General features: G+C 35.6%; 3 protein-coding genes and 1 pseudogene across 3 annotated transcripts; 3 read left to right on the plus strand and 1 right to left on the minus strand.

Moving 5' to 3' along the window:
* The first annotated feature begins 577 nt into the window (after positions 1 to 577).
* LOC148929788 (putative inactive disease susceptibility protein LOV1) lies at positions 578 to 5,038 on the plus strand. Its single transcript, XM_089069608.1, has 2 exons — positions 578 to 1,364; positions 3,265 to 5,038. Exons 1-2 carry the CDS (start codon positions 587 to 589, stop codon positions 4,995 to 4,997), a joined length of 2,511 nt encoding a protein of 836 aa, XP_088925734.1. The 5' UTR covers positions 578 to 586; the 3' UTR covers positions 4,998 to 5,038.
* A 4,462-nt stretch (positions 5,039 to 9,500) lies between these two features.
* Positions 9,501 to 14,580, plus strand: LOC148929789 (putative inactive disease susceptibility protein LOV1). The gene is made up of 6 exons (XM_089057024.1): positions 9,501 to 9,713; positions 10,848 to 10,852; positions 11,352 to 12,156; positions 12,222 to 12,252; positions 12,532 to 13,178; positions 13,251 to 14,580. The coding sequence occupies exons 1-6, from the start codon at positions 9,501 to 9,503 to the stop codon at positions 14,331 to 14,333; spliced, it is 2,784 nt and encodes a 927-aa protein (XP_088913150.1). The 3' UTR covers positions 14,334 to 14,580.
* A 4,627-nt stretch (positions 14,581 to 19,207) lies between these two features.
* LOC148929790 (bicyclo-germacrene synthase-like) lies at positions 19,208 to 21,566 on the plus strand (annotated as a pseudogene).
* Positions 21,567 to 23,951: 2,385 nt separating this feature from the next.
* LOC148929791 (uncharacterized) lies at positions 23,952 to 24,921 on the minus strand. Its single transcript, XM_089069736.1, has one exon. It carries the CDS (start codon positions 24,854 to 24,856, stop codon positions 24,011 to 24,013), a length of 846 nt encoding a protein of 281 aa, XP_088925862.1. The 5' UTR covers positions 24,857 to 24,921; the 3' UTR covers positions 23,952 to 24,010.
* Positions 24,922 to 26,684: the final 1,763 nt, after the last annotated feature.

Raw genomic sequence — 26,684 nt, forward strand, 5'->3', positions numbered from 1 at the left:
GGATCCAAGTCCACATTCATGGGGACACGTGGATATTTTGGATCTCGATCCGAGTCTTATTTTTTAAGACCCCGTAGATCTTAATGAAAATATAAAAGATTGAGTTTTGCAAGAGTAGATCTACATCTGATCCATTGGCATCCTAAGCCTAGTGGAGAGCTTGAGCACCCCAATGCAATTCGATTTTTAAATGCTTCCTTCTTCTCAACTAATTTGAGTTAAAATTTTTGGGCACATATATTCAAGATATTCATAGATTGTATTGAAAAGTAGGAGAGATAGAGAGGAAGTAAAGTAAATGATGAAATATAGTTGAGATGATTGGATGTTTTTTTTTTTAAAAAAAGAAATGATTCAGTTTAGTTAGGACATCTCAAATCGGAATACGAGTACTAGTTTTGATTTTTGTTCAAATTTTTTTTATTTTAGCTTCCAACTTAATATAGTTGTTTTCAAATTTATCTTATTGCTTTTCTTCAGAGTTAATATTACTAAAATATCCAATTGGAAAAATTGAAGCAAAATCTGAGATAACCATTAAAGAGTAAATATTGTCAATTTTCGTACGTGCAGTTTGCCTATAAGCATGTCAGAGGCCATCATCTTAGGGGTGATAGGGGAAATGGAGAGCTTTCTGATTGAGTTGCCGAAGACCGATGACTTTATGGATTACAAGCCTGAAACACTAGAAGCCCTGAAAGAGGTAATAAAAGAGCTCAGAATGATGTCGGACTTCTTCAGAGACAATAAATCTGAAGAGATGAGCAGGCTAAAAAATTTGCTAGCTGACTTTGCTGAGATGGCTCGAGTTTCAGCGATACACGTGTGGCTGAAGAGCCCTTATGCTATCTCCAAGGACCTACGTGCTTTGAGGAATATAAAAAAGCGCATGATGGAGTTTAGTGTTGGTAAGGTGGGGAGTAGTTCACAAAGTGGTGGAGAAGAAGGAGATGAAGGTGTCGTGGTGGGCTTGGAGAAAGACGTGCAACAGCTTGTGTTTAAAGTGATTCTCAGTGAAGAGATGTGGCTTATTTATAAACCTATTCTTATCAAAGGGATGGTTGGTGTGGGAAAGACAACTCTCGCTAGACAAGCATACAAGCATCCGACCGTCATTGAAAAATTCAAGCGCTGCCGTGCATGGGTAAGCCTTTCTAGTTTTACAAGTAAACATGAGGTGCTTGTGGAATTGATACGCCAAATGGTGACACTTGATGGAGATTCGTTGTTGCTCGAGGAGATGGACAACCAGAGTCTCGAACAGATGCTTCTCCGGCACCTGGAAGAAATGCCGCCATGGTTTATAGTTCTCGACAACGTGATGCCAGAAATACACTTCAAATCCTTCTTGCTAGACCTTGCACGCTGCTCAAAGCCAAGTATGCTTCTTTACTTCTTATGTTTGAATCAATTTTGCATGTTTAAACTTTTTCAACTTTATAGATAGAAATAGATATTAAAATGCTTTTACAAGGCATAGAAATCTTTCAAACTAGATACCCCCGCAACAGTTGTTCTCACAACCGATGTGGGAATTGAGTCTGTAACATTGGACTCTCCTTTAAGGGCCAACGTCCTCGTTGGTCATGGCTGGTTCTTTCTCAGGCCACCACTCCGAGTCGGCCCCAAACGTACTCGTTGGTCACGGCGAGTTCGTTGCCCGGAAACCACTCCGAGCCATTTGGGCTCTCAATGAAAGCACCAATTGATACGGACCAAACATGAGAACTCAGCCCAAAAGACTAGCCTGTTAGGTGAGAGAGCCAATTTAGTCTATATACCCCACACCAGTTGTTCTCACAATCGATGTGGGAATTGAGTCCGTAACACTGGTGTAGCAATAAACAAGTAAGAGTATCGCATCCCACATAGACAAATTGTGCAAACTCAAGTACCACAAACCGACTTTAACTACTACCTAGACAATCCGGAAAGTTAGGTTTGATTTTGGAAAACAATTAAACATAAACAAGCTAAAAGCACGCACAAAAGATGAGTTTCAAATAAGAGAACAAGGTAGAGCCTTGGATCCAACTACAACAAACACAATGCGAACAATTCAACAACTTCGATTACCCAATTGAAGTCTCCAGGATTACTAGGAAAGCCGCTAGTCTAGGCTAAGCCCTCTCTTGAGTGCACTCAACCCGTTGATTAACCATTAATATTGAAGTCTCCTTCTAATACTTCACAAGTAACTCCGTAAAACAAAAGGCTCAAGCCCTCACGCTAGAATTCCTTCTCTCGAATGCAAATTATATAGATATTGTTTATTTTTTTATCAATCATAATTAGGTATCTCTCGATTACTCATAGGTCAACAAACCAAATTGGTAGCTAAGCAATTGAATTGAAAAAGCTCAAGAATGAAACAAAGAAATCACAAGAGCATAGGTAATCAAAAGTCCTTGAATTAATCAAAAGCGTTCATTGTAGTCTTCACCAAAACTCTACAAAAGATTTAGCTACTCATATTCAATGCAAATTCACAAGAAAAATCCATAGAAGATGAATTAAACATAGGAAAACTAATGAAGATACACCCAAGGGTGAATTGAATGGCAAATCGTCTTCATCTTCAAACCGTTGATGATTCCAACTCTTCGTCGCTTCAATTTTCTCTCAAATTGTCAAGACGGCTTCTGGGGCATGCGGAAAGTATGCTGAAGTCGAACCCTAGGTCCTATTTATACCCGGGGCGAAAAATAGGAAAACAACAGCGAATAGGTAAATTGCCTGGCCGGGCGATTTTAAGTGACAAAACGCCGGGCCCGGGCGTTTTCCCCGCCTCACGATCATGCTGCAAACGCCCGGTCTTCTGTACTGCAAACACCTGATCAAAGGTTTTTGGTGCCGTTTTCGTCCGTTTTCACCTATTGTGACTACAAAACTCGACAAAACTTATCAAAACACTAAAATAGGGGATAACAGATGAAAACTCAAGTAATGTGCTATAAAACACTAGAATATGTACTTTTAAACATCCAAAACACTTGCTAAACTAAGAGTTTATCACTACTAAAGTTCAAAATTGGACTCGTACAATTGCATAAAAAACCATTTTGGTCCTACACATTTTAAGTGTGTTAGCTTTTGGTTCTAAAAATATGTTTCGGTCCATATTTAACTCAATCAAAATACGTTACGAAACAATAACTAATTCTTCAGTAGTATATATACACGCACAATGTAGGACTTCCTAATTTCACACTTCAATATCCATTTTTGTTTCCCTTATTGCATTAAGTTCTTAACATGGTATATAATCAGGGCATAAATGTGGATTGTTGATCACCAGTTGCCATCAGATTCAACATCAACAGTTTTACACTCATGAGATAAAAGCTTTGGATTCTGATAAGAGCTGGCAATTGTTTTTGAAAATAGTTGATAAATTTACAAGTGAGGAGAACAAATTCACAAAGGAGTTGGAGAGGAAGGGCAGGGAGATGTTAAAAAAATGTGGGGGTTTGCCGCTTGCTATAATAGATGTTGGAAGGGAGAAAGCAAAGCAAAGACTTTCGGGGATTGGATGGGAAGAACTTTTTGATTCAATTGATTTGAGTAAAACATTGAAGTTGTTGGAACCGATGTATCTTGAATTGGATAAAGATATGAAGTCTTGTTTCTTGCATATGTCCTTTTTTAAGGAAAATGCAATAATGAGAGAAGATAAGTTGCACCATATTTGGGCTGTAAATGAATTAAAAACCGGAATGTCACCATGTGCCAGTTTAGCTGATCAATCCATTATTGAAGTCGTCCACCCGTACCCAGAAACTTATAGAGTGAAAAGGTGTCGCATGAATCCTCTACTACACATGCTATCCATCAAAAAAGCAGAGGAGGAAATAGGCCTTGAGATCTTAAGGAACAATGGAAATAATCGACCCTTAGAGAGCCCTCGTCATCGTGTTATTCATTGTGGCAGAGCCAAGTTTAGTCACTCTACGAATCAAGACAAGTATCTTATTTCTCTCATCTTCCATGGAGGTGGTCGATACTTGGACAACGCAGGCCAGTCTTATTGGAAGAGTTTTGAACTCCTCAAAATACTTGACATGGAAGATTTTGGGGCGAAGACTTTATCAGAATCTATCGGGACATTGACCGAGTTAAGGTATTTAGGATTGAGAAACAATTATGTGGAAGAGATCCCACACTCGTTGGGGGACTTGAAAAGGCTTGAGGTTCTCGATATAGCTTTAAACTTTATGGTGGAGGTGCCAGATATTATCAAGGAAATGGGTGGCCTTCGTGTTCTCAACATGTCCGACGTGATTTGCAGAAAGCCTTTAAAAGTAGATGCACTACAAAATCTTGAGACCCTGACCTTCATGTCTATATATTCTTGGACATATGAAGCCTCGAACTTGGAGAAGATGACTAGACTGTATAAATTGGGTGTTGAAGAAATTGATGAAAACTCGGATGTAAGCGAGCTCTTTCCATCACTAGCTAACTTGATGAAACTTGATCACCTTATTCTGAGAGGGTTTCGGTTCAGAATGATGTCTTCTTTGGACGGGATTCGTGGTATATGTAGGCTTAAAAGGATACGCACTCTGAGGCTTGATGGATGCATAGCTACGCTACCAAGTGCTGATAGTTTCCCTCGTTGGATAGAGTGCTTGGCTTTGGTAAATACTTGTCTTGATGAGGACCCCATGCCAATACTAATGGAGTTGTCCAACCTAAGGCGCCTCAAACTGCGGAATGCATACAATGGTCGAGAATTGGTGTTCAAGATGAGAAAACTTAAAATCTTGTGCATCAGTGGGTTGTGGAATCTGAGAAGAGTACGATTTGAAGAATGTGAAATAGCTGACCTCGGGCATCTAGAAATCATGAATTGTCCACATGTGGAGACACTCCCACAAGAAATTCGGTCGATGAGTCTGCGAAAGTTTAAGATGGTAACAACCAAACACATTGCAACACAGATAAAAAATTCAGGCTTGCTCTCCAAAATAGTGGAAGTGGATATCAGTCCATAATTTGAAGTTGATATTCGTGTTAATACGGAGGTCACTTCGCTCATCAGCTCTCACATCAACTACCAGCAAATTCGACCCCAACGTCAAGCAAGAAGGCTGCTTTATCTTTCACAATTATGTTTAGCTGAAGCAAGTCCTTGTTAGCTTAGGATGGAGTCTGTTTTAGTTTCCTTATTGCATTTGTTAATCTTTTACATGTTCCGGATTTTCTTTGTCGGTTGTTTTATCTAGATCTAGTTGTTTCAGGAAGCAAGAGACAAATAGATTCATACACGAGTAAAGGTTAATTTTAGCCTAAACATATGAACAAACTAAGAATTTGGTCCAAAACACACTTTTTTAAAAACAGGTCCATAACAAATGAAATACTTGTCAGAGTGGTCCTATTTTTATGGTTCCGTCAAAAAACTAACGGTCATGCCACTGTGCAATTAGCGTTGACCGTTAGTTTTAAGACGTAACGGTAAAAAAAGGACTACTTCGACGATATTTTCATTTGTTATGGACCCGTTTTTTTCAAAAAGTGAATGTTTTTGGTCAAATTCATATTTTGGTCATATGTGTAATACCAAAATTGACTTTTACTCTTCATACAATCTTAACAATGTCTATCAATTTCACCATATTAGAAGATCCTGTTCACACTGTTCAACTCCAAGTAAGTAACTGTACAACATAAACCCAATTCAAATTAACTAATCTGAATTTAACAAGCTGAAGTACATGTCATCATCACTTTTCTCCTTCTCCTGAAAAGATTATAAAACACAATATAATTCGGCCTCAATTTACACAAAGAAGCACATTTATCTACAAATAAAGGGTAAAACAAACTAGAATCTACTTCGAAATTTGCTTTAGAACTAGTATAAGGCTTAAAATAATATGAAAGTCGATAGGAACCTTTGATTGTTTGCTTGGTAAGCAATTCAGTAGACCTTTGGTCAAAGCAATGTTCGATGTTAGAGAAACTTTCAATATGCTTAATGCCTGCAACCAAGAATTTCATCTTAACTTGTTATCATCGATACAAACTCATTTTAAAGGAAATAATCCGTTGCTACGATCCGCTTGAGATAGCATAGTAGTGATATAGGCCCAACCTGATATGGGTGGATTGCATAGAAGTGATAATTAGAGATCTTCATTAGATGGGCCCCATTTGAAATCAATCAGCCCTATTCGAATTGGGGCACAATCAAATTGAAATTTTATCGGGTTAAAAATTGTAATTCTATTACTATAATCACTTTAGTTTGAATTAAAATTATTGATTGCCAGCATATTCTTTAATATTTCCTAGTTTGTCACCTAGTTTTCGGGGTGATGTAATTCTATTAATAACACTGACAAAAATGACAATTGTGTTGGAATGACTATAAAATTGCATGTGTTTGCGAAATGGGTTGACAAGTCAAACTCATGGTTTTGACCGTTTGACATCATTTTAAGAGGCTCATCATTTTCTTGACTTTTTTCCATAATTTTCATAATTTTGTTATATTTTAAGTTCTTTTTCGTTGTATTTTTCTGTGAGTGAATAATCTATTGAGGACTGTACTAATGAATTTGATTGCCTATAGATGCGTTGTGATGTCGAGGAGAAAGAGGAGCACACGGTTGCTTGCTATTTTGGGGTGTTTTAAACTGAAATATAATTCCTTACATTGTCTAGTTGCATTAATATTCGAATTATGATGATGTGTGTTAGCTTGCTCTGAAAGTTGAGAGGCAATTGAAAGGAAAGAAAGACCAGTTGTATGAGAAAATATGTAACCATAACCTTGTGGCAGGCATTAATTAATTAGGTAATTTTGATTGTTCAATTATTTCATGCGAGTTGCAAAATTTTATTTGAGGGACAATAGTATATATAGTGATCCAATTGATGTTTGTCCTTTTCCAATTGATGCAACATAACATTTCAAACCTAGGTTGTTAAGACTACTAGTTTTAATCAATGTGGCAATTATTTTACACAATCACTTAGTCTACAACTTGTCGTTGGAAAGAGCCAAATGTTAACTGCAACTTTGCAAGAGTGCAAAGTAACACTTATACTCAAATCCAAGTAGACTTTAATTAGGATAGAACAATATTTTGGAACTCTTTATTCATGTTGTAAGTTTTTTTGAAAAAATGAGAATATAGTACTACTACTTCTCTTTATCACAAAATAGGTCTAGCTCTATCTTTCTAAAAAAATATTTTGGAACTCTTTATTCATGTTGTAAGTTTTTTTGAAAAAATGAGAATATAGTACTACTACTTCTCTTTATCACAAAATAGGTCTAGCTCTATCTTTCTAAAATGTTTTGGAAATTAATGGGGACGAATGAAGTATTAATTAAGTGATTTAGTTGGGCTTTAATATACCCTTATGAGAAGCATAATATGAATTGATTCATTCATCGTTGAGTAAAGGCCAAATGTGGTTCCTAACATATGACTATTTTATCAATTTGGTCCTTAATATTATCATTTTGATTATTTGGTCCCTCACAAATAAGCTCGGACCCGAATCGGTACTCACTTAACAGAACCGTCAAAAAATAGACGATAATTGCAATTTGACTATATTAAATTACTAATGGTAATTAATTATACTTAATTATAATTCTTAATTCCTATTAAATTATAAATTATTCATTTCATTTTGCAACTGATACTATCTTTTTTCCAATTTTTATAATAGGAAAAGAATTATAATTAGGTATAATTAATTACCATTAGTAATTTAATATAGTCAAATTTTGGTCATCGTCTATTTTTTGACGGTTCTGTTAAGTGAGGACCGATTCAGGTCCGAATTTATTTGTTAGGGACAAAATAATCAAAAAGTTAATGTTAAGGACCAAATTGATAAAACGACCATATGTTAGGGACCACATCTGACCTTTACTCTTTCTTTATTGTTTCACATCAACAAATTAATTTAAGATTTTCGAGAGCATTTCAAAACTCTCCTCTAAATTATAACTATGCTGGATTAGGTGTGACAATCAATCTTATTTTATGATCATAAAATTTGACTTTAATTAAATTGCCCCGTCGAAATTCGTAAAAGGATGCTATTAATGTGGACACTAATTAATTGCTTGTTGGAAACGATGATTTAATTATATTATCACTATTTTCTAAGCCAGCCAGCTGCACTATTTAAAATTATTTCTCCATGTAATCCTAATTGGGTTGACCATATTAAATCTATGAATTAGTTTTTCAAAATTCCTACATATCTTTAAACTCAAACTCATATGCGAAGACAAGGAAAAGAATTAAATCGGAAAATTGAATCCAGACCGCAAAGATAAGAAGAATAATTTACAAAAGGTACTTCTCTGTATATTTTCATAATTGTGTTGTTTTATTTGAATTCATTTGGTTCATAAAATTGAGCTTTCAACACAAAAAGCTTGGGTGAAATGAGTTAAGAAGATTTACCAACTTCAATAACATAGAAATCTTAACTACAATAAACCAAAAAAGGTTAAAAGCTTTTTATATTTGGGAACTTTTCTTCTTTACTGTTTTTCCCATTGTTTTTTTAGAATTTGATCCAGTTTCATTAATTGTTTAGAATTTGATTCTTCAAAAATTTGGACTATGATCAGATGATTCAGATCTAAGCACTCTCCTTAAATTTTAGATTTTAAGTATTAATGGATCTTGGATCTAGTACAAATAAGTGGATCCAGATTCATTATTAGAGCCAAATTAGATTTGATCTGCATTAGGATCGGAATCAGTATAAATATATAGGTCTAGATTCAGATTTTGATTGGAATCTGGATTAGATTTTGGATCCAAATTCATTGTTAGAGTCAATTTAGGTCCTAAATATATGAACAAAATACGAATTTGATCCAAAACATTCACTTGTCAGAGTGGTCTTTTTTTACGGTTCTGTCAAAGAACTAACGGTCATGCCATTGTGCAATTAGCGTTGCCCTTTAGTTTTTTGACGGAACTGTAAAAAAAGGACTATTTTGGCAACATTTTAATATGTTATGGACCCATTTTTTAAAATGTGTATTTTCAGCTAAATTCATATTTTGGTCATATGTTTATGACCAAAATTGACCTTTTTAACTATTTACTTTATGACATATTTTGGATATGGATTATTGTAATGTCGCCTTTTGAGGATCCTATTGTTAAAAGATTGTGTGAAGATTGGGTTTTTGGGGTGATTTTAAGGCCAAACTAATGCATACTCCTATTTCGAATTGTTCTATGTTTCATTTCACACATTGATGACTGGGACATACATGGTAATAATGATTTATGGTTGTATGACTTTGTGTGGTGAAATAATGGTTATCATTTACCACAGTTTGTGTAATTGAATTTTATTTAAGAGCTGATCATTTAGGTACTACAAATATTCTATTCCCATATTTTGTCGCTTTTCTTAAAAGGTTCTCACTCCTTACTTAACAATCCTCTGCACAGAGTCAAAAACTGTTTCCTCGCTCCTGCGGCGTAGTTTTCCAAACTCGAATGCCGATATCAGTGCATCTTAACGCTGAGAGCCCAAATCAATGGGTTGTGATCGGCGTTGGTGTTGGCGTTGCGGGAGTATTGATAGCCACATACTATGTACTTAAATTTATGCTTCTATGGGTGGTGATTGGAATCTGCATCGCCGCAGATGTCTATCGACGTCGTCTCAGAGCTAGGAGGACTGTCGAAGAAGATTGTGGAGCGATGAATGTTGAGGACATCACCACAGATGTCCATCCACTCCGAGCTAGGAGCACTGTCAACGAAGATTGTGGAGCGATGAATATCAAGTACGGTATATTACTATCATTATTCACCTATTTTATTCTCTTTTTATTTAACTGACAAGACAACATTGCAAAAATTCTCGTGCAGTGTTAAATTTAATTAGGGCTTGATTTATGATCATGTGGATATTTGATGTTGACACCACTACAAAAATACAAGATTGACTATTTGAATCTTTATTACATATATGTAGGGATCGTTTATTAGGAGTGATATGATAGATTGATAAAATATAAGATTTGACTGTTTGAATGACACTAAAAAAATGCTTAGTGACGGAATTAGTGACAACAGCGAAAATTTCAAGAAGTAGTGACGGCTAAGTGACTGAAAAGCGTTAATCACTAATTGGTGACAGAATAGTTCGTCACTGTCTTGTTACACCACTTAAAGTTTATTTATTCCATTTCAGTTTTGTTTTAAGTAGATTATATGCTTTTGTGTTTCATTTCGGTTGGAGATTATATCATCAGTTTTCTTTTATTACATATTTTGGATTATGTAATTTGTATGGAATATAGTGTTAATAATGATCTAACTGATAATTAATTAATTAATTATGATATTATGGAGATTTGTGTAAGATTAATTTTGAAATATAAATAATCCGGATCTAGATCTGGATCTAATATATTCGTAGACCCTACAAATCTTATGAATCAGAATCTAATATATTTGAAGCTTATATAAGTTATAACTATAGTACTCCCTCCGTCCAAAGATATTAGACCCCTTTCTTTTTGGGCACAAGAATTTAGGTGATAGTTGTTTAGTGGTTGGTAGTAGAGTAAATTTTTACTATAAATAGAAATGGTTCAAGTGTATTGGGACATCCCAAAGTGGAATAGGGGTCTAATATCTAGGGACGGAGGGAGTATAATAATATGAGTTTAACATAAGACTTCTTTCTCTCCCCTTCAAAACTACTAGTACAAACTATTTCATTAGGATCCAAGTCCACATTCATGGGGACACATGGATATTTTGGATCTCGACCCGACTCTTATTTTTTAAGACCCGGTAAATCTTAACAAAAACATAAAAGACTTGTATTAGATTGAGTTTTGCAAGAGTAGATCTACATCTGACCCATTGTCATCCTTAGCCTAGTGGAGAGCTTGAGCACCCCAACGGAATTTGGTTTTTAAATATTTCCTTTGTCCCAACTAATTTGAGTCAAAACTTTTGAACATAGATATTCAAGATATTCATAAATTGTGTTGAAAAGTAGGAGAGATAGAGAGGGAGTAAATTAAATGATGAAATACAGTAGAATTGATTGGATGTTTTTTTTTTGTTAAATAAAGAAATGATTCATTTTAGTTTGAACATCTCAAAAAGGATATGACTATCTTAGTTGGGACGGAGACATGGAGTACTATTTTTTATTTTTTGTTTTATAATTTTTTATTTTAGCTTCCTAGTTAATAGAGTTGTTTTCGAATTTATCTTAGTGCTTTTCTTCAGAGTTAATATTACTGAAATATCCATTAGGTAAAAATGAAGCAAAATCTGAGATAACCATTACAGAGTAAATGTTGTCAATTTTCGTACGTGCAGTTTGCCTATAAGCATGTCAGAGGCCATCATCTTAGGGGTGATAGGGGAACTGGAGAGCTTTCTGATTGAGTTGCCGAGGACCGATAATTTTATTCGTTACAAGCCTGAAACACTAGAAACCCTGAAAGAGTTAATAAAAGAGCTCAGAATGATGTCGGACTTCTTCAGAGACAATAAATCTGAAGAGACGAGCAGGCTAAAATATTTGCTAGCTGACTTTGCTGAGATAGCTCAAGGTTCCGCGAAACACAAATCGCGGATGGGGCCTTATGATATCTCCGAGAACCTCTATGCGCTGAGGATGATAAAAAAGCGCATGATGGAGTTTGGAGTTGGTAAGGCGGTGAGTAGTTCAGAAAGTGCTGGAGAAGAAGAAGACAAAGGTGTCGTGGTGGGCTTGGAGAAAGACGTGCAACAGCTGGTGTTTAAAGTGATTCTTACTGAAGAGATATGGCTTATTATGAAACTAATTCTTATCAAAGGCATGATTGGTATAGGAAAGACAACTCTTGCGAGACAAGCATACAACCATCCAGCCATCATTGAAAAATTCAAGCGCGGCCGTGCTTGGGTAAGCCTTTCTAGTGACACAAGTAAACATGAGGTGCTTGTGGAACTGATACGCCAGTTGGTGACACTTGATGGAGATTTGTTGTGGCTGGAGGAGATGGACAACCAGAGTCTCCAACAGATGCTTCTCCGGCACCTGGAACAAATGCCGCCATGGTTTATAGTTCTCGACAACGTGCGGCAGAAATGCGCTTCACATCCTTCTTGGAAGACCTTGCAATACTCTCAGCCACAAGTATGCTTCTTTAACTTTTTATGTTAGAATCAATTCTGCATGCTTAAACTTATTCAACTTTATAGATAGAAATAGATGTTAATATGCTTTTACAAGGCATAGAAATCTTTCAAACTAGATTATATGGAGTATAATCTTGGTCTCTTACAATTGCATAAAAAACCATTTAGGTCCTACACATTTAAAGTGTGTTAGATTTTGGTTTGAACAATATGTTTCGGCCCATATTTAACTCAGTCAAAATACATTACGAAACAAAAACTAATTCTTCAGAAGTATATGTACACGCACAATGTAGGACTTCCTAATTTCACACTTTAATATCCTTCTTTGTCTCCCTTATTGCATTAAGTCCTTAACATGGTATATAATCAGGGCATGGATGTAGATCGTTGATCACCAGTTGCCATCAGATTCAACATGGACAGTTTTACACTCATGAGATGAAAGCTTTGGATTCTGATAAGAGCTGGCAATTGTTTTTGAAAACAGTTGATAAAATTACAAGTGTTGAAAACAAATTCACAAAGGAGTTGGAGAGGAAGGGCAGAGAGATGTTAAAAAAATGTGGGGGTTTGCCGCTTGCTATAATAGATGTTGGAAAGGAGAAAGCAAAGCAAAGACTTTTAGGGATTGAATGGGAAGAACTTTTTGATTCAATTGATTTGAGTAAATCATTGAAGTTGTTGGAACCGATGTATAATGGCTTGGATGAACAACTTAAGTCTTGTTTCTTGCATATGTCCTTTTTTAAGGAAAATGCAATAATGAGAGAAGATAAGTTGCATCATATTTGGGCTGCCAATGGAGTAAATACAGGATTTACACCATGTGCCAGTTTAGTTGATCAATCCATTATTGAAGTCGTCCACCCGTACCCAGAAATGTATAGAGTGAAAAGGTGTCGCATGAATCCTCTACTACACATGCTATCCATCAAAAAAGCAGAGGAGGAAATAGGCCTTGAGATCTTAAGGAACAATGGAAATGATCGACCCATAGAGAGTCCTCGTCATCGTGTTATTCAATGTGGCAGAGCCAAGTTTAATCACTCCACAAATCAAGACAAAAGTCTTATTTCTCAAATCTTACACCTCATTTGTGGCATAGACAAATTTAATCACTCTACGAATCAAGACAAGTATCTTGTTTCTCTCATCTTCCATGGAGGTGGTCGATACTTGGACGACGCAGGCCAGTCTTTTTGGAGGAGTTTTGAACTCCTCAAAATACTTGACATGGAAGATTTTGGGGTGAAGACTTTATCAAAATCTATCGGGACATTGACTGAGTTAAGGTATTTGGGATTGAGAAACAATTATGTGGAAGAGATCCCACACTCATTGGGGGGCTTGAAAAGACTTGAGGTTCTCGATATAGGTTTAAACTTTATGGTGGAGGTCCCGGATATTATCAAGAAAATTGGTGGCCTTCGTCTTCTCAACATGTCTGATGTGATTTGCAGAAAGCCTTTAAAAGTAGATGCACTACAAAATCTTGAGACCCTGACCTTCATGTCTATATATTCTTGGACATATGAAGCCTCGAACTTGGAGAAGATGACTAGTCTATATAAATTGGGTATTGAAGAAATTGATGAATACTCGGATGTAAGCAAGCTCTTTCCAGCACTAGCTAACTTGAAGAAACTTGATCACCTTATTCTGAGAGGGTTTCGCTTCAGAATGATGTCTTGTTTGAACGAGATTCGTGTTCTACGTAGGCGTAACGAGATACGCACACTGAGGCTTGATGGATGCATAGCTAGGCTACCAAGTGCCGATAGTTTCCCTCGTGAGATAGAGTACTTGGCTTTGGTAAATACTTGTCTTGACGAGGACCCCATGCCAATACTAATGGAGTTGCCCAACCTAAGTCGCCTCAAACTGCGTAATGCATACAATGGTCGAAAATTGGTGTTCAAGATGAGTGAACTTGAAATCTTGTGCATCAGTGAGATGTGGAATCTGAGAAAAGTACGATTTGAAGACCTTACAACGGGTTACCTCAAGCAACTAGAAATCATGAATTGTCCACATCTAGAGACCCTCCCACAAGAAATTCGGTCGATGCATCGTCTGAAAAAGTTTAAGATGGTAACAACCAAACACATTGCAACAAAGATAAAAAATTCAGGCTTGGTCTCCAAAATAGTGGAAGTGGATATCAGTCCATAATTCGGTCGAAGTTCGCTGACATCACATCCAACAACCACGAGCTCTCTCATCAGCTCTCACATCAACTGCCAGCAAATTCGACCCCAACGTCAAGCAAGAAGGCCGCTTTATCTTTCACAGTTATGTTTAGCTGAAGCAAGTCCTTTTTAGCTTAGGATGGAGTCTGTTTTGGTTTCCTTATTTCATTTGTTAATCCTTTTCCTATTCCGGATTTTCTTTGTCGGTTTTATTCCCTGGATCTTGTTTATTTCCCTCTACTTTGAAATTTTCTTTAGAACTAGTATAAGGCTTAAAACACTATGAAAGTCGAAAGGGAACCTTAGATTGTTTGCTTGGAAAGCAATTCAGTAGACCTTTGGTCAAAGCAGAATTCGATGTTAGAGAAACTTTCAATATGCTTAAAGCCTGCAACCTAGAATTTCATCTCCAATTCCATCACATCTATTTATTTTTTGGATGAATGGAACAAAAATACAAATTGACATACCTCTTCCAAGCCGATTTCCATCTCCAATTCCATCACATCAGATACAGGTTGATCGAGACTGCAGAGGATCGAGGAAATATAGAATGTATTTATTGAGTAAGACATCTGACAACGGAGTCTGGGAATCATAGATGCCCTGAGCAAATCCAAATCTAACGAGAAACACTTATGAACAAGTAACCAAAAGAGAATTATACTGTAAATAAAAAATCAAGCAATGAGAACTACACGTGTATAATTCTAGTTGTAATATGGAGTGGGAGGCGGAAGTAAAACAAGAACTGGAATTCAATATAAAAGAAGAACAATCCTTCGAAGAGGCCAAGATAATCTTACAAAGAGGCCTTCGGTTGATACCGTCCTAATACACTTAATTTCCCGAGATATCTAGCTCTTTTAAAGAAGAGCTGTTTATAGGACTCATACGCACTCTAATCTAGGAAAGTGAATCAGCATACAACTAAACAAGGAAACAAATTGATAGGATTTGAATCCTATCGAAGCGATTCGAGCACACGAAATTGTGAAGAAAACGACAAAGAAACCTAGTTGCGTCAACTAGCGTTTCGAAACTTGGGTTTCAAGAAAAGATTTTTATTTCTTTGTTCTTGAATGATTTTCTGACTCTCTAATGGACTCTTTATTTATAGAGTCCGGACCCTGCTTAATTCGACTCTACGATTCGGGAAAGAATCAAGAAGAAAACCCGAAAAGATTTATATAAATCCTATGCTAAAATACGGTAGATATCTTGCTTGAGGAGCAAGGTTTGTGTTCCAAAAATACTATAGCTAGACAAGGAAATAAATAATAAGCTAACAATAAAAGATGTCGGGCCACGGCTTAGTTGGTCGTTTGGGCTTGGGGCTCGAGGTCCCTATCACAAATCCTCAACATTTAAAGTAATCTTTCATCAATCTCCACAACAATGAAAATGATCTCAAGAGATTATGGAGATCATGATCTCTATCTGGTTGGTTGGGCTTGGGCCATTATATAGGCCTAACCTGTTATGGGTGGATTGCATAGTAATGGTAGAAATTATTGATGTCAATTGGGATGGCCCATTTAAAATAGAGTCAGTCCTATTCGAATTGGGGCATAATCAGATTGGGACTTTACCAAGTCAAAAAATTAAATTCATCTCAAAATAAGTATAATCACTTTGTTTAAAATTAAAATAGTTAAATAGACAGTATATTCTTTAGTATTTCCTACATTGTCACCAAGTATAAGGGGGTGATACAAGTCCATCCATCGACACCGCCCAAAATGCAATTGTGTGGGAATGAATAAAAATTTGTACGGTGCTTGGAAAACGGGTTGACAAGCCAAACTCATGGTTTTGATCACCTGGCATCGTTTAACAACTCGTCATTTTTTCGAGTTTTTTTAATAATTTCCGTAATTTCACTATAGTATTTCTTTTTAATTTCTATTTCATTATATCTAATTTATCTGTTGAGGACTTTACGATATGCATTGTGATGTCGAGGAAAAAGAGGAGCAAACGATTTCTTGCTATTTGAGGCGTTTTGTACTGAAATTCCTTACATTGTCTAGCATGTAACAGTATTGGATTTATGAAGATGATCGTTAGCCTATACCATCACCTTGTTGCATGTTTGAATTAGGTAAATTTGATGGTTCAATTAATTCATGCGAGTTGCAAAATTATATATTGAGGGACAGTAGTTTATAAGTGATCCAATTGATGTACGTCACTTTCCAATTGATGGAATAACCTAATGGGAACCATTTCAAAACTAGGTTGTTACATAAAAGACTACTAATATTAATAAGGGTTTTTGGCTTTTTAAACCAAAACCTTTCCCCGAATTCCGGTTTTTCCCATGAACTATGAGATTTGTTTTTAAAACCACGAACTTTCATTTCGTTAGGATTTTCCCCGGGCGGGTCAACGACGAAACCCGGGTTGTCTACATGTCAATTTTAATCCTATTTGTCACTAAATTGTTTACTTGGATCCTATTTGACACAATAATACATACAGTCACAATTATTACATAACAAATGACAACTTTTGAATAAACAAAACACAACTTTAACATTTTGAATTATGCTATTCGGGTCGAAAATGTGCTATTCGGGTCGGGTTGGGAAAATCCTAACGAAATGAAAGTTCGTAGTTTTAAAAACAAATCTCATAGTTCATGGGAAAAACCGGAATTCGGGGAAAGGTTTTGATTTAAAAAGCCAAAAACCCTATTAATAAATGTAGCAATTTATTTTACACAATCAAGAGGAAAATTAAAAATAAAAGTCGCTATCTTCACTTAGTCAAAACTGAAGTTGCGCTACAACTTGTCGTTGGAAAGATTCCAATGGTTATAATGCTAATGTTCAAACCTTGTTTATTAATGCAAGTATGTTACATATTCAATTAACAATATATTGGAAGAACTATTGCAACTTAATATTATTTTTGCCGAAAATTCAAGTTTATGGATATTGCATCATGAAGCATTTGATAAATATTTGTTGGAAAACTCTGTTTATTTTTTGTTATATATTGAGAGAGTTTCTTTATATGATACTCTAATAGTCAAATCCAAATAGACTTTAATTAGTATAGAATAAATATTAAAAAAATAGTTAGCCTGCAATAAATAAACTCATTGTTTTCAATGAGAAGCAACGTCCGTTTTAGGAATTTCGATAACACACTTAATTGAATGTCAATTCAAATGCTAATGACCAAATAATTTATTGAGAAAATGGGATACATGCATAATTAACGTCAAAATAATTATCTTATTTAGGGTTATCTCGTGCTATACAATGTGATATTAATGATAATTTTGTTATAAGTGATTCACTTATGCATGTGGCATATTCCTTCCCAAGGATACTATGAGATGGAAATACGACAAACTAAGCATATGGATTTCGTGTTTTGGAATATTGTTAAGAGTGTTGAAAAAAAGTAGAGTTTGGGACAACAAAATCTTATAAATTTCTTCATGTTTTCTTCAAATAAAGCACCAATCATCTACTCTCCTCTCTATCTCTCACACACAAGCACATTTGCTTAGAAGCTCTGAGTAAGATGGAAAGATGTTCACCACCGGTTCCGGTCAAGAATGGCAAGAGCTTAGATGAAATTCGGAAATCCAACATTTGGGGAGAATTCTTTCTCAAATATAATTCAGATATAACGGTTGGTATATTCTTAAGAAAATTTGTCATTCGTTACATTCTTAATTCTAAAGTTTTTGCATCATAAGAAAAAGACACCTGAATACTACTATATTTTAATAAGAAAAAGAATTGAATGTAGAAAGTAAAAGACACCTAAATACTACTTCCTCCGTTCCATAGTAATAGAGTCATTTTGTCATTTTGGTACATTCCATAGTAATAAAATCATTTTCCTTTTTAGTAAAAGTCAACACATTTTTCCACACCAACAAGGATATTATTGTTAGGATCGTTGACTGTAACATTAGTTTGATACTGTCCGCTTTGACGAATTTGTTTTTAGGTCACTACAAAAAGGGATAAAAAGGGGACATGAATTATATACACCTTCTAACTTTCCTCCAACACCCTATGTGAGATCAAAATAGTTTAGAAAAGAAGACAACGTGTATTTCAACATTGGGAAGTTGATACGGATATATTTCAACAGATTCGAATTAATTCGAAGATATATAACATTGACAGTACTTCATCTTGCATTTGCATTACAACAATTATAACATTGAATGTACATCATTATGGAAATGACCATAAAATAACTAACAAAATATTTTATTGTCCATTAGATTACAAGATCTTGTGGTTAAATTTGGTCTTTGTTATACATCTAAATTCGGTTGAGACAAGAACAAGAAAGACACATAATAATTTAGATAGTAATAAAACAGTCAATAAGATGGTGCTGGACCCCAAATAAACACCTGACAATGTAGTAATACTATAATGCTCCGACAGAGAGACGTGAACATATAAAAATTAAGGCATGGAACGCCAAAATAAACAGGTTTTTTTTTATCTAAACAATAATATCATTACACATGCACCTAATTTATTGATAAATTAATAAGAAAGAACAAATCTTCTGTTTTTTATTTTATCTAAACAATCATATCTTTACACATGCACCTAATATATTGATAAATTAATAAGAAAGAACGCCACAAAACTACCGCTATCCAAGAAAGAAACACGATGAATATAAGCATCTATTGAGAAGGAGAACTAAGCAATAAAAAAAGTTATTTTGAGTAGAGTTTACACCAACGAAGACCTATAAATACCTTCACATTCTTCAAATGAAACACCAAATCATCGGCAATCTATCTATTTCTCTCTCTCTCACTCACACACACAAACATTTTCTTAGAAACATATATACAGTAAGATGGAAATGTGTTCACCACTTGTTCCAATCAAGAACGGCAAGAGCTTAGATGAAATTCGCAAATCTGCGACATTTCATCCTTCCATTTGGGGAGACTTCTTTCTTAAATATGATTCCGATAACACGGTATATATCTAATTACAAAACAATTGTTATTTCATACAGTTTGTTATAGTATAATTCTAATGTACTTATTATTTTTGTAGAAAATCACTGATGCTGAAAAAGAAGAGCTCGCAAAGCAGAAAGAACTGGTCAGAAAAATGCTAACTCAAACTCCAAACGATTCATCGTCTAAACTGGAACTCATCGATGAGATCCAGCGCCTGGGTGTGGAATACCATTTTGAAAAAGAAGTCGCGGAATCCTTGAAATATATTCATGACAGTTACATGCAGCAAAATAGCAAAGACAATGATGATCTACGCATTGTGGCACTTCGCTTTCGTTTGCTTAGACAACAAGGTTACAACAACCCATGTGGTAAGATTCTTACATGCTACAACCACACCTTTCTCGTTGAGAAATATGATTACTAACTAGTTTACTTCAACAGATGTGTTTTGCAAATTCATTGATGGAGAAGGAAATTATGGGGCGTCACTGAAAAACAACGTTGAAGGTTTGTTGAGCTTATACGAGGCGGCTCATCTTCTCAAACACGACGAGGAAATTCTGGACAAAGCAATAGGGTTTTGTTCGTCTCATCTTCATGCTTCACTCCAAAATATGGAGGCTGATGTGTCTCTCTCCAAACGTATTAACGAAGCTCTGAGGATGCCAAACCGCTTGAGTGTCACAAGACTAGGTGCCAGAAAGTTCATTTCCGTGTACCAAGAAGACGAGTCACATAATGAAATACTACTGAATTTCGCGAAATTGGATTTCAATCTAGTGCAAAAGATGCACCAGAGAGAGCTTAGTGATGCTACAAGGTACACATATTTAATTATTGTGATTTCATTTTATTATAATTCTATAATTTGATTGCAGTTATTTAAATTTATATTCCATTTAATTGAAATAGGTGGTGGAAGAAATTGGACGTGAAGAATAAAATGCCTTATGCAAGAGATAGGGTTACAGAATTGTACCTGTGGATGGTAGGAGTCTTCTTTGAGCCAAGCTATGCTAAAGCAAGAAGAATATTACTGAAAGCCATTTGTATGGCTTCGATTCTTGACGACACGTATGAATATGCAACGCTAGATGAACTACAGATTCTAACAGACAGTGTTCAATGGTTGGATGCAAATTTTCAGTTAGTTTTTACATACTAGTACAATTGTTTTGAATAAATTTGACCTAATTAACAAATGTGTTTTTATTATCTTCTTTCAGTTGGGATGTTAATGAGACCTTGGAGGGTTCACCACCATACATCCAAATGTGCTACCGAAGCCTTATTGATACTTATACTGAAATAGAAGATGAAATGGAGAAAATCGAAGAATCATACCGCGTCCAATATGCGTCACAAGAAGTATTCATCTTTCCATAGTAAACGAAACTGTCAAAAAAATCATGAAGTTTGGTCAAAATTTAACTAATCCCTAAACCCTAAACAATATTCATGACCAAATTTCATGGTTTTTCTGACAATTTGCCAACATTTTATTTAACGAGGTTTTTGAATTTGTTTGTAGATGAAAAAGTTAGCAATGGCATATTTTGAGGAGGCGAAATGGTTGTATAATAATTATATTCCAACACTAGACGAGTATATGAAAGTGTCCCTCGAGTCTGCTGGTTACATGATGGCATCAACAACTTCTTTGGTGGGTATGGGAGATCAAGTTAGTCAAAAAGATTTCGATTGGATTACAAAGGAACCTCTAATAGTGCGAGCATCATCCGTAGTTGGTCGATTAATGGATGACTTAGTTGGAGACGAGGTATGTCGTGTATATATATGTGTGTGTGTAGTATATAAACTAAACCAAAAATTTCTTATTGGTTGTGTTAAGCATGTGTGTGCGCGCTTTAGTGCTTAGGCGCTAAGCACGTACTATAACATATGCATGTGTTATGCATATGTTACATTTGCATTGTGTCTTATTTATGGATTTAATTCATGTAGTATGAGGAGAAACCCTCAGCAATACATTGCTACATGAAACAATATGGCGTGTCGGAGGATGATGCTCGTGCTCAGCTTAAACAACGAGTGAAGAACGCATGGAAAGATATGAATCAAGAATTCCTTGAGCCAACACCGGCATCCATTCCAATCCTCACGCGCGTTGTCAATCTTGCTCGTGTCGTACACCTTCTCTATTCGGACGCGGATTGCTATTCCGATCCCAACAAATGCAAAGAATAGGTAAAGCTAGTGCTTGTCGAGGCCGTGACAATTTGAAGACATGAATCTTGGAGTTATTATGTAACTGCTTTTCAATAAAAGATTACACAAATAAATGTACTACTATGATTGTGGTTAATTTCATAAATGGTTATCAAAGTATGACTCATGTATCATAATGGCAGCTGAAGTTTAATTTATATCAAAATGAATACCAAACTTTGGACTGTATATCAATTTGAGATTTAATTTGATTTTATGTTTAATTTTATTACTTGTATTCTCTTTTTCTTAAAGGAGAATGTTAATGATATATCGACCTACCTAACTATGTTAGGCTTCATCGTCTCTATGAACGATGTAATGTTTTAGACAACAAACCAAAACATGTCTCTATCTTTCTAACGACATACCTAATCACTAGGGATGTCAATCGGGCTGGCCCATCGGGTTTAGGGCCAACGCTACTCGGGTTGCAGGTCAATCGGTGCGGGCTTGCCGGGTTGTGATTTCTTTCGGGTTGTAAAAGTTCGGCCCTAACCCTAAAAGCTCGGGTTTCGGCTAGCCCGACGGGTTAATCGGGTTGCTACCGATAAGGTTAAGGCTCGAACAATCCAATAAATCATGATGAAAATTAGTTATATTTATAAAATATAAAATATTTAATTATGATAAATTTGATATATATGCTTAAACTCAATCATAAAATACTAATATTTTTGATATTTCGTGAAATTTTAATGCATGTTAAAAATTTAAATATTCTTTTAGTGAGATTAATTTATTTAACAATTATTATATTAATAAAAATTTAATATATAATTTATATATTTACCATAAAATTGAAAGTTATCTTTTTTTAGTTATCTATGTCATAAAATTAGTCAACGAAGTGTTGAATTAGGAGTAAAAAATTGAAAAATATAAATTTTAGCGGGTTATCAGGCCAGCCCATCGGGTTTTCAGGCCTGGCCCTAACGTGTTGCGGGTTAATCGGGTGCGGGCTTATCGGATTTTATTTTTACCGGGCTAAAAATTTTCGACCATAACCCTATAAATTTAGCGGGCTATTCGGGCCAGCCCACTGGTTGCGGGCTACATTGACATCTATTGGAAATATATAGGATATATGTTGGAGGAATAATTTAGTTTGGAGGAAATATTTGGGAGGAGGATGGGTGGAATATTTAGGAAATGGTTTAGGAGATGTTTTGATGTGGGGAAGGAAAGAACACTCAATTTCTCAAACTTTCTCAACTTCACAACTTCTCAACTTATCCAAAATGTTACAACTCTCCCCTATTTATAGGGATTCACTTCATATTCTAGAATTCTCTATAATATTTTATATCTAGATTTTTTCTCCATGAAAAAATCTAGATATTTTCCTAACATTCTAGGAAATTCTACTAAAATATCTAAATATTTTAATACATCCTAATTCTAGAGAATTCTACAAAATATCTATAATCTAGAGAATTCTCTTAAAATATCTAGATATTTTAATACTTACTAATATCTAGATAATTCTACTACAAAGTCAAGTTTAATTATTTATTCCAACACCCCCCTTAAACTTGATTTGTCATTCCGAGCAATGTCCTGATCTTGATAAAGTCTTCGTACTTGAGGGGCTTTGTGAAAATATCGGCAACTTGATCTTGCGATTTCACATACTCGACTTGGATCTCCTGATTTGCAACGCAGTCTCTGATGTAGTGGTAGCGGGTGTCGATGTGCTTGCTTCGGTTGTGGAATACTGGATTTTTGGATAGCGCAATCGCCGACTTGTTATCCACACAAATAGTTGTTGGCTCCTTTTGTGGCTACCCGAGCTCCGATAATAAACTTCTGAGCCATACTGCATGACAAACACTGAAGGTGGCTGCCACATATTCGGCTTCGCATGTTGATAATGTGACAATGGGCTGCTTCTTAGACATCCAAGTGAAGGCACTTCACCACATCATTTTGAACATTTAATAGAAACATCCTATTCTTGGACATTGGCACTTTGGCAATTAAATCATTTTTGTCATCTCTTATTGAAAGGCTATAATCTTTCATGTGAATGTTATAACCTTTCTCTAAGAGTTGTCCAAGACTCAATATATTGTTTCTCATATTGGGCACGTAATATACGTTTGAAATAAAATCATGAGCTCCATTTTTTAAACGAATTAGAATCTTGCCTTTTCCTTTAACAGGAATTTTAGATTCATCACCAAAGGAGACGTTGCCACTTACTGATTCATCAAGCTCCACGAACATGCTATGTTCCCGCACATATGATTGCTCGCTCCCGTGTCGAGGTACCACATATCATCTTTTCTTCCAGCATCTCCTTTATAAGCTAGAAGAATACATCCATTTTCTTCATCCGTATTCTCCACATAATTGGCATTCTCTTCAACTTTTGATTTTGTGTCTCTGCACTCGGAAGCATAGTGCCCATATCTATGACAATTATAACACTCTATAGAAGATTTATCGTACCTCGACTATGGATTGCTCCTTCCTCGTCCCATATTTGGGAACTCCTTTCTTTCTTCATTGTTTGAAAAATATCCTCGTCCTCGTCCACGTCCACGTCCACGAGCATATCCTCGACCACGACCACGGCCTCGATCTTGTCTTTGTCCACGACCTCTTCCTTGTGGGCCACCACCATTGCTCGAGCTTTCTTCGTTCTCCTTTGGGCTTACTTGCAACTTCAAAAGTTGCTCCACAATTTCTTGTTTCTTCTTTTGTTTCTCCTCATATGCTTGTAGCGAACCCAATAAGTGATCGATGGTCATTTCCTCCAAATCTTTTGTTTCTTCTATTGTAACTACTATGTGCTCAAAATTAGGGGTTAGAGAGCGCAATATTTTCTCCATGATTCTAACATCCTCCAATTTTTCACCATTTCTTTTCATTTGATTTGACACCGCCATGACTCTTGAAAAATAATCCGAAATTGATTCGGACTCTTTCACATGTAAAGATTCAAATTCCCCTCTTAAAGTTTGGAGGCGTACCTTCTTTACTCGCTCCGCACGAACACACGAGATTTGAAGCTTCTTCCACGCTTCTTTGGCGGTGCTTGCACTCGAGATCTTCTCGAAATCGTCGTCCCCTAGAGCTTGGTAGATGAGATAGAGAGCCTTCTTGTCTCTCTTTCTCGCATCTCGCAATCTATCCCTTTGTTGTTGGGATAGATCGGTCTCGTCTTGTGGCTCCTCGTAGCCATTCTCCACGATCTCCCAAACGTCGTGGGCTTCTAATAACGCTTTCATCTTGATACTCCAATTATCGAAACTGCTCTTATTGAGCATGGGGACTTGGAACGACCGCAAGTTAGCCATACTACAGGTAGGAACTTATGGCTCTGGTACCACTTTGTTGGAAATATGTAGGATATATGTTGGAGGAATAATTTAGTTTGGAGGAAATATTTGAGAGAAGGATGGGTGGAATATGTAGGAAATGGTTTAGGAGATGTTTTGATGTGGGGAAGGAAAGAACACTCAATATCTCAAACTTTCTCAACTTCACAACTTCTCAACTTATCCAAAATGTTACAACTCTCCCCTATTTATAGGGATTGATAAACACGGGATTTGCATGATTTTAAGGCCTAGATTTGGCTCGTTTTAAATGTCAATCTTGCAAATTATGTTCTTAAATTGCATATATTATATATTTTGGTATTTTAATGTGTTTGTTGATAAATGATAGAAAAAGATAGAAAAAGGGGTACAAAAAGGCCAAGGTACAACAGCCTCTGTTCGAGACCATCTGCCAACGAGTTTGAGGTCCAATCAGTACTTAATACATACCATTCTCTTCATCTTCGAAAGAGCTTCGCGTGGGTACCTTGAACATCTAAATCGAAGTTTTGTAGAGAAAGTTATGGCCATTTTACGAGCGTTGCGCAGTGCAGTCAAAATTAGGCGGAAATTAAGGAAGGAAAGAAATTGTTGCCAAATCTCTCCTATTAATTGGAGAATTCGAATTTACCATCTTTTCCATTACTTGGAGGATACTTTTTACCAATTATAAATCCTTTTCTAGCCTCTATATACCCCATAACCTAATTCATAATATTCATCTCAGAACCTCCAATCTTTTCCCCTCTACACATTCTTCCATCTCATATTCCACATACTATTCTTCCATCTTCCATTGGAGCGGAGCTCTGCAGATTCAGGCAAGAGAAGACTGAAGACTGCATAATTCAACCTTGGGTTTTGTTTTGTTTTTCTTCATGTCTAGTATTCACTTCATGTTCTAGAATTCTCTATAATATTTTATATCTAGATTTTTTCTCCATAAAAATCTAGATATTTTCCTAACATTCTAGGAAATTCTACTAAAATATCTAAATATTTTAATACATCCTAATTCTAGAGAATTCTACAAAATATCTATAATCTAGAGAATTCTCTTAAAATATCTAGATATTTTAATACCTACTAATATCTAGATAATTGGGTGCGGGCTTATCGGGTTTTATTTTTACCGGGCTAGAAATTTTCAACCCTAACCCTATAAATTAGCGGGCTATTCAGGCCAACCCACGGGTTGCGGGCTACATTGACATCCCTACTAATCACAATGAAACTTATTGAATCATCAAACGATGGCGGGCAGCGTCCAGGTGGTAAGCGGTGGCGTCTTTATCAATTAAAAACATTATACTGCATATCATTATAGAGAGGTATGATTTGTTGCTAACTTTTTTAAATTGCTAACTCTGTTAACTTAGTTCACATTTAAATACACTGTGTTAACATCGATATTTAAAATATTAACATAGTATATTAAAATGTCAACACAAAATTGTGTTAAGACATTTTAATGTCAACATGTTGATATATTAATACACTGCGTTGATGAATTAACAAAGTTAGCAATTTAAGAAAGTTAGCAATACAACGCATTCCTTATTACAGATATACTAAAATAACATTTTTCGTGCAAATTTCTTCGTCCGGACGTATGCTATATAGATTTTGTTAGAATCCTTGTAAATATATATGGAATGTGAAAAAATAATTTGAATTGAGAAAGTTATATTCTTTCCGTTTGCTTAAAAATAGAAACTTTTGATACAACATGAGTTTTAATGCAAAATTAATGCAAAAGTAAGAGAGATAGAAACAAATGTGTTGGTGGAAAATGAGCCTCTTC

Source organism: Salvia hispanica, chromosome 4 (assembly GCF_029641045.1).
Source record: "Salvia hispanica isolate PSC_SH4W2 chromosome 4, Shi_PSC_v1, whole genome shotgun sequence".
Lineage (NCBI taxonomy): Eukaryota > Viridiplantae > Streptophyta > Magnoliopsida > Lamiales > Lamiaceae > Salvia > Salvia hispanica.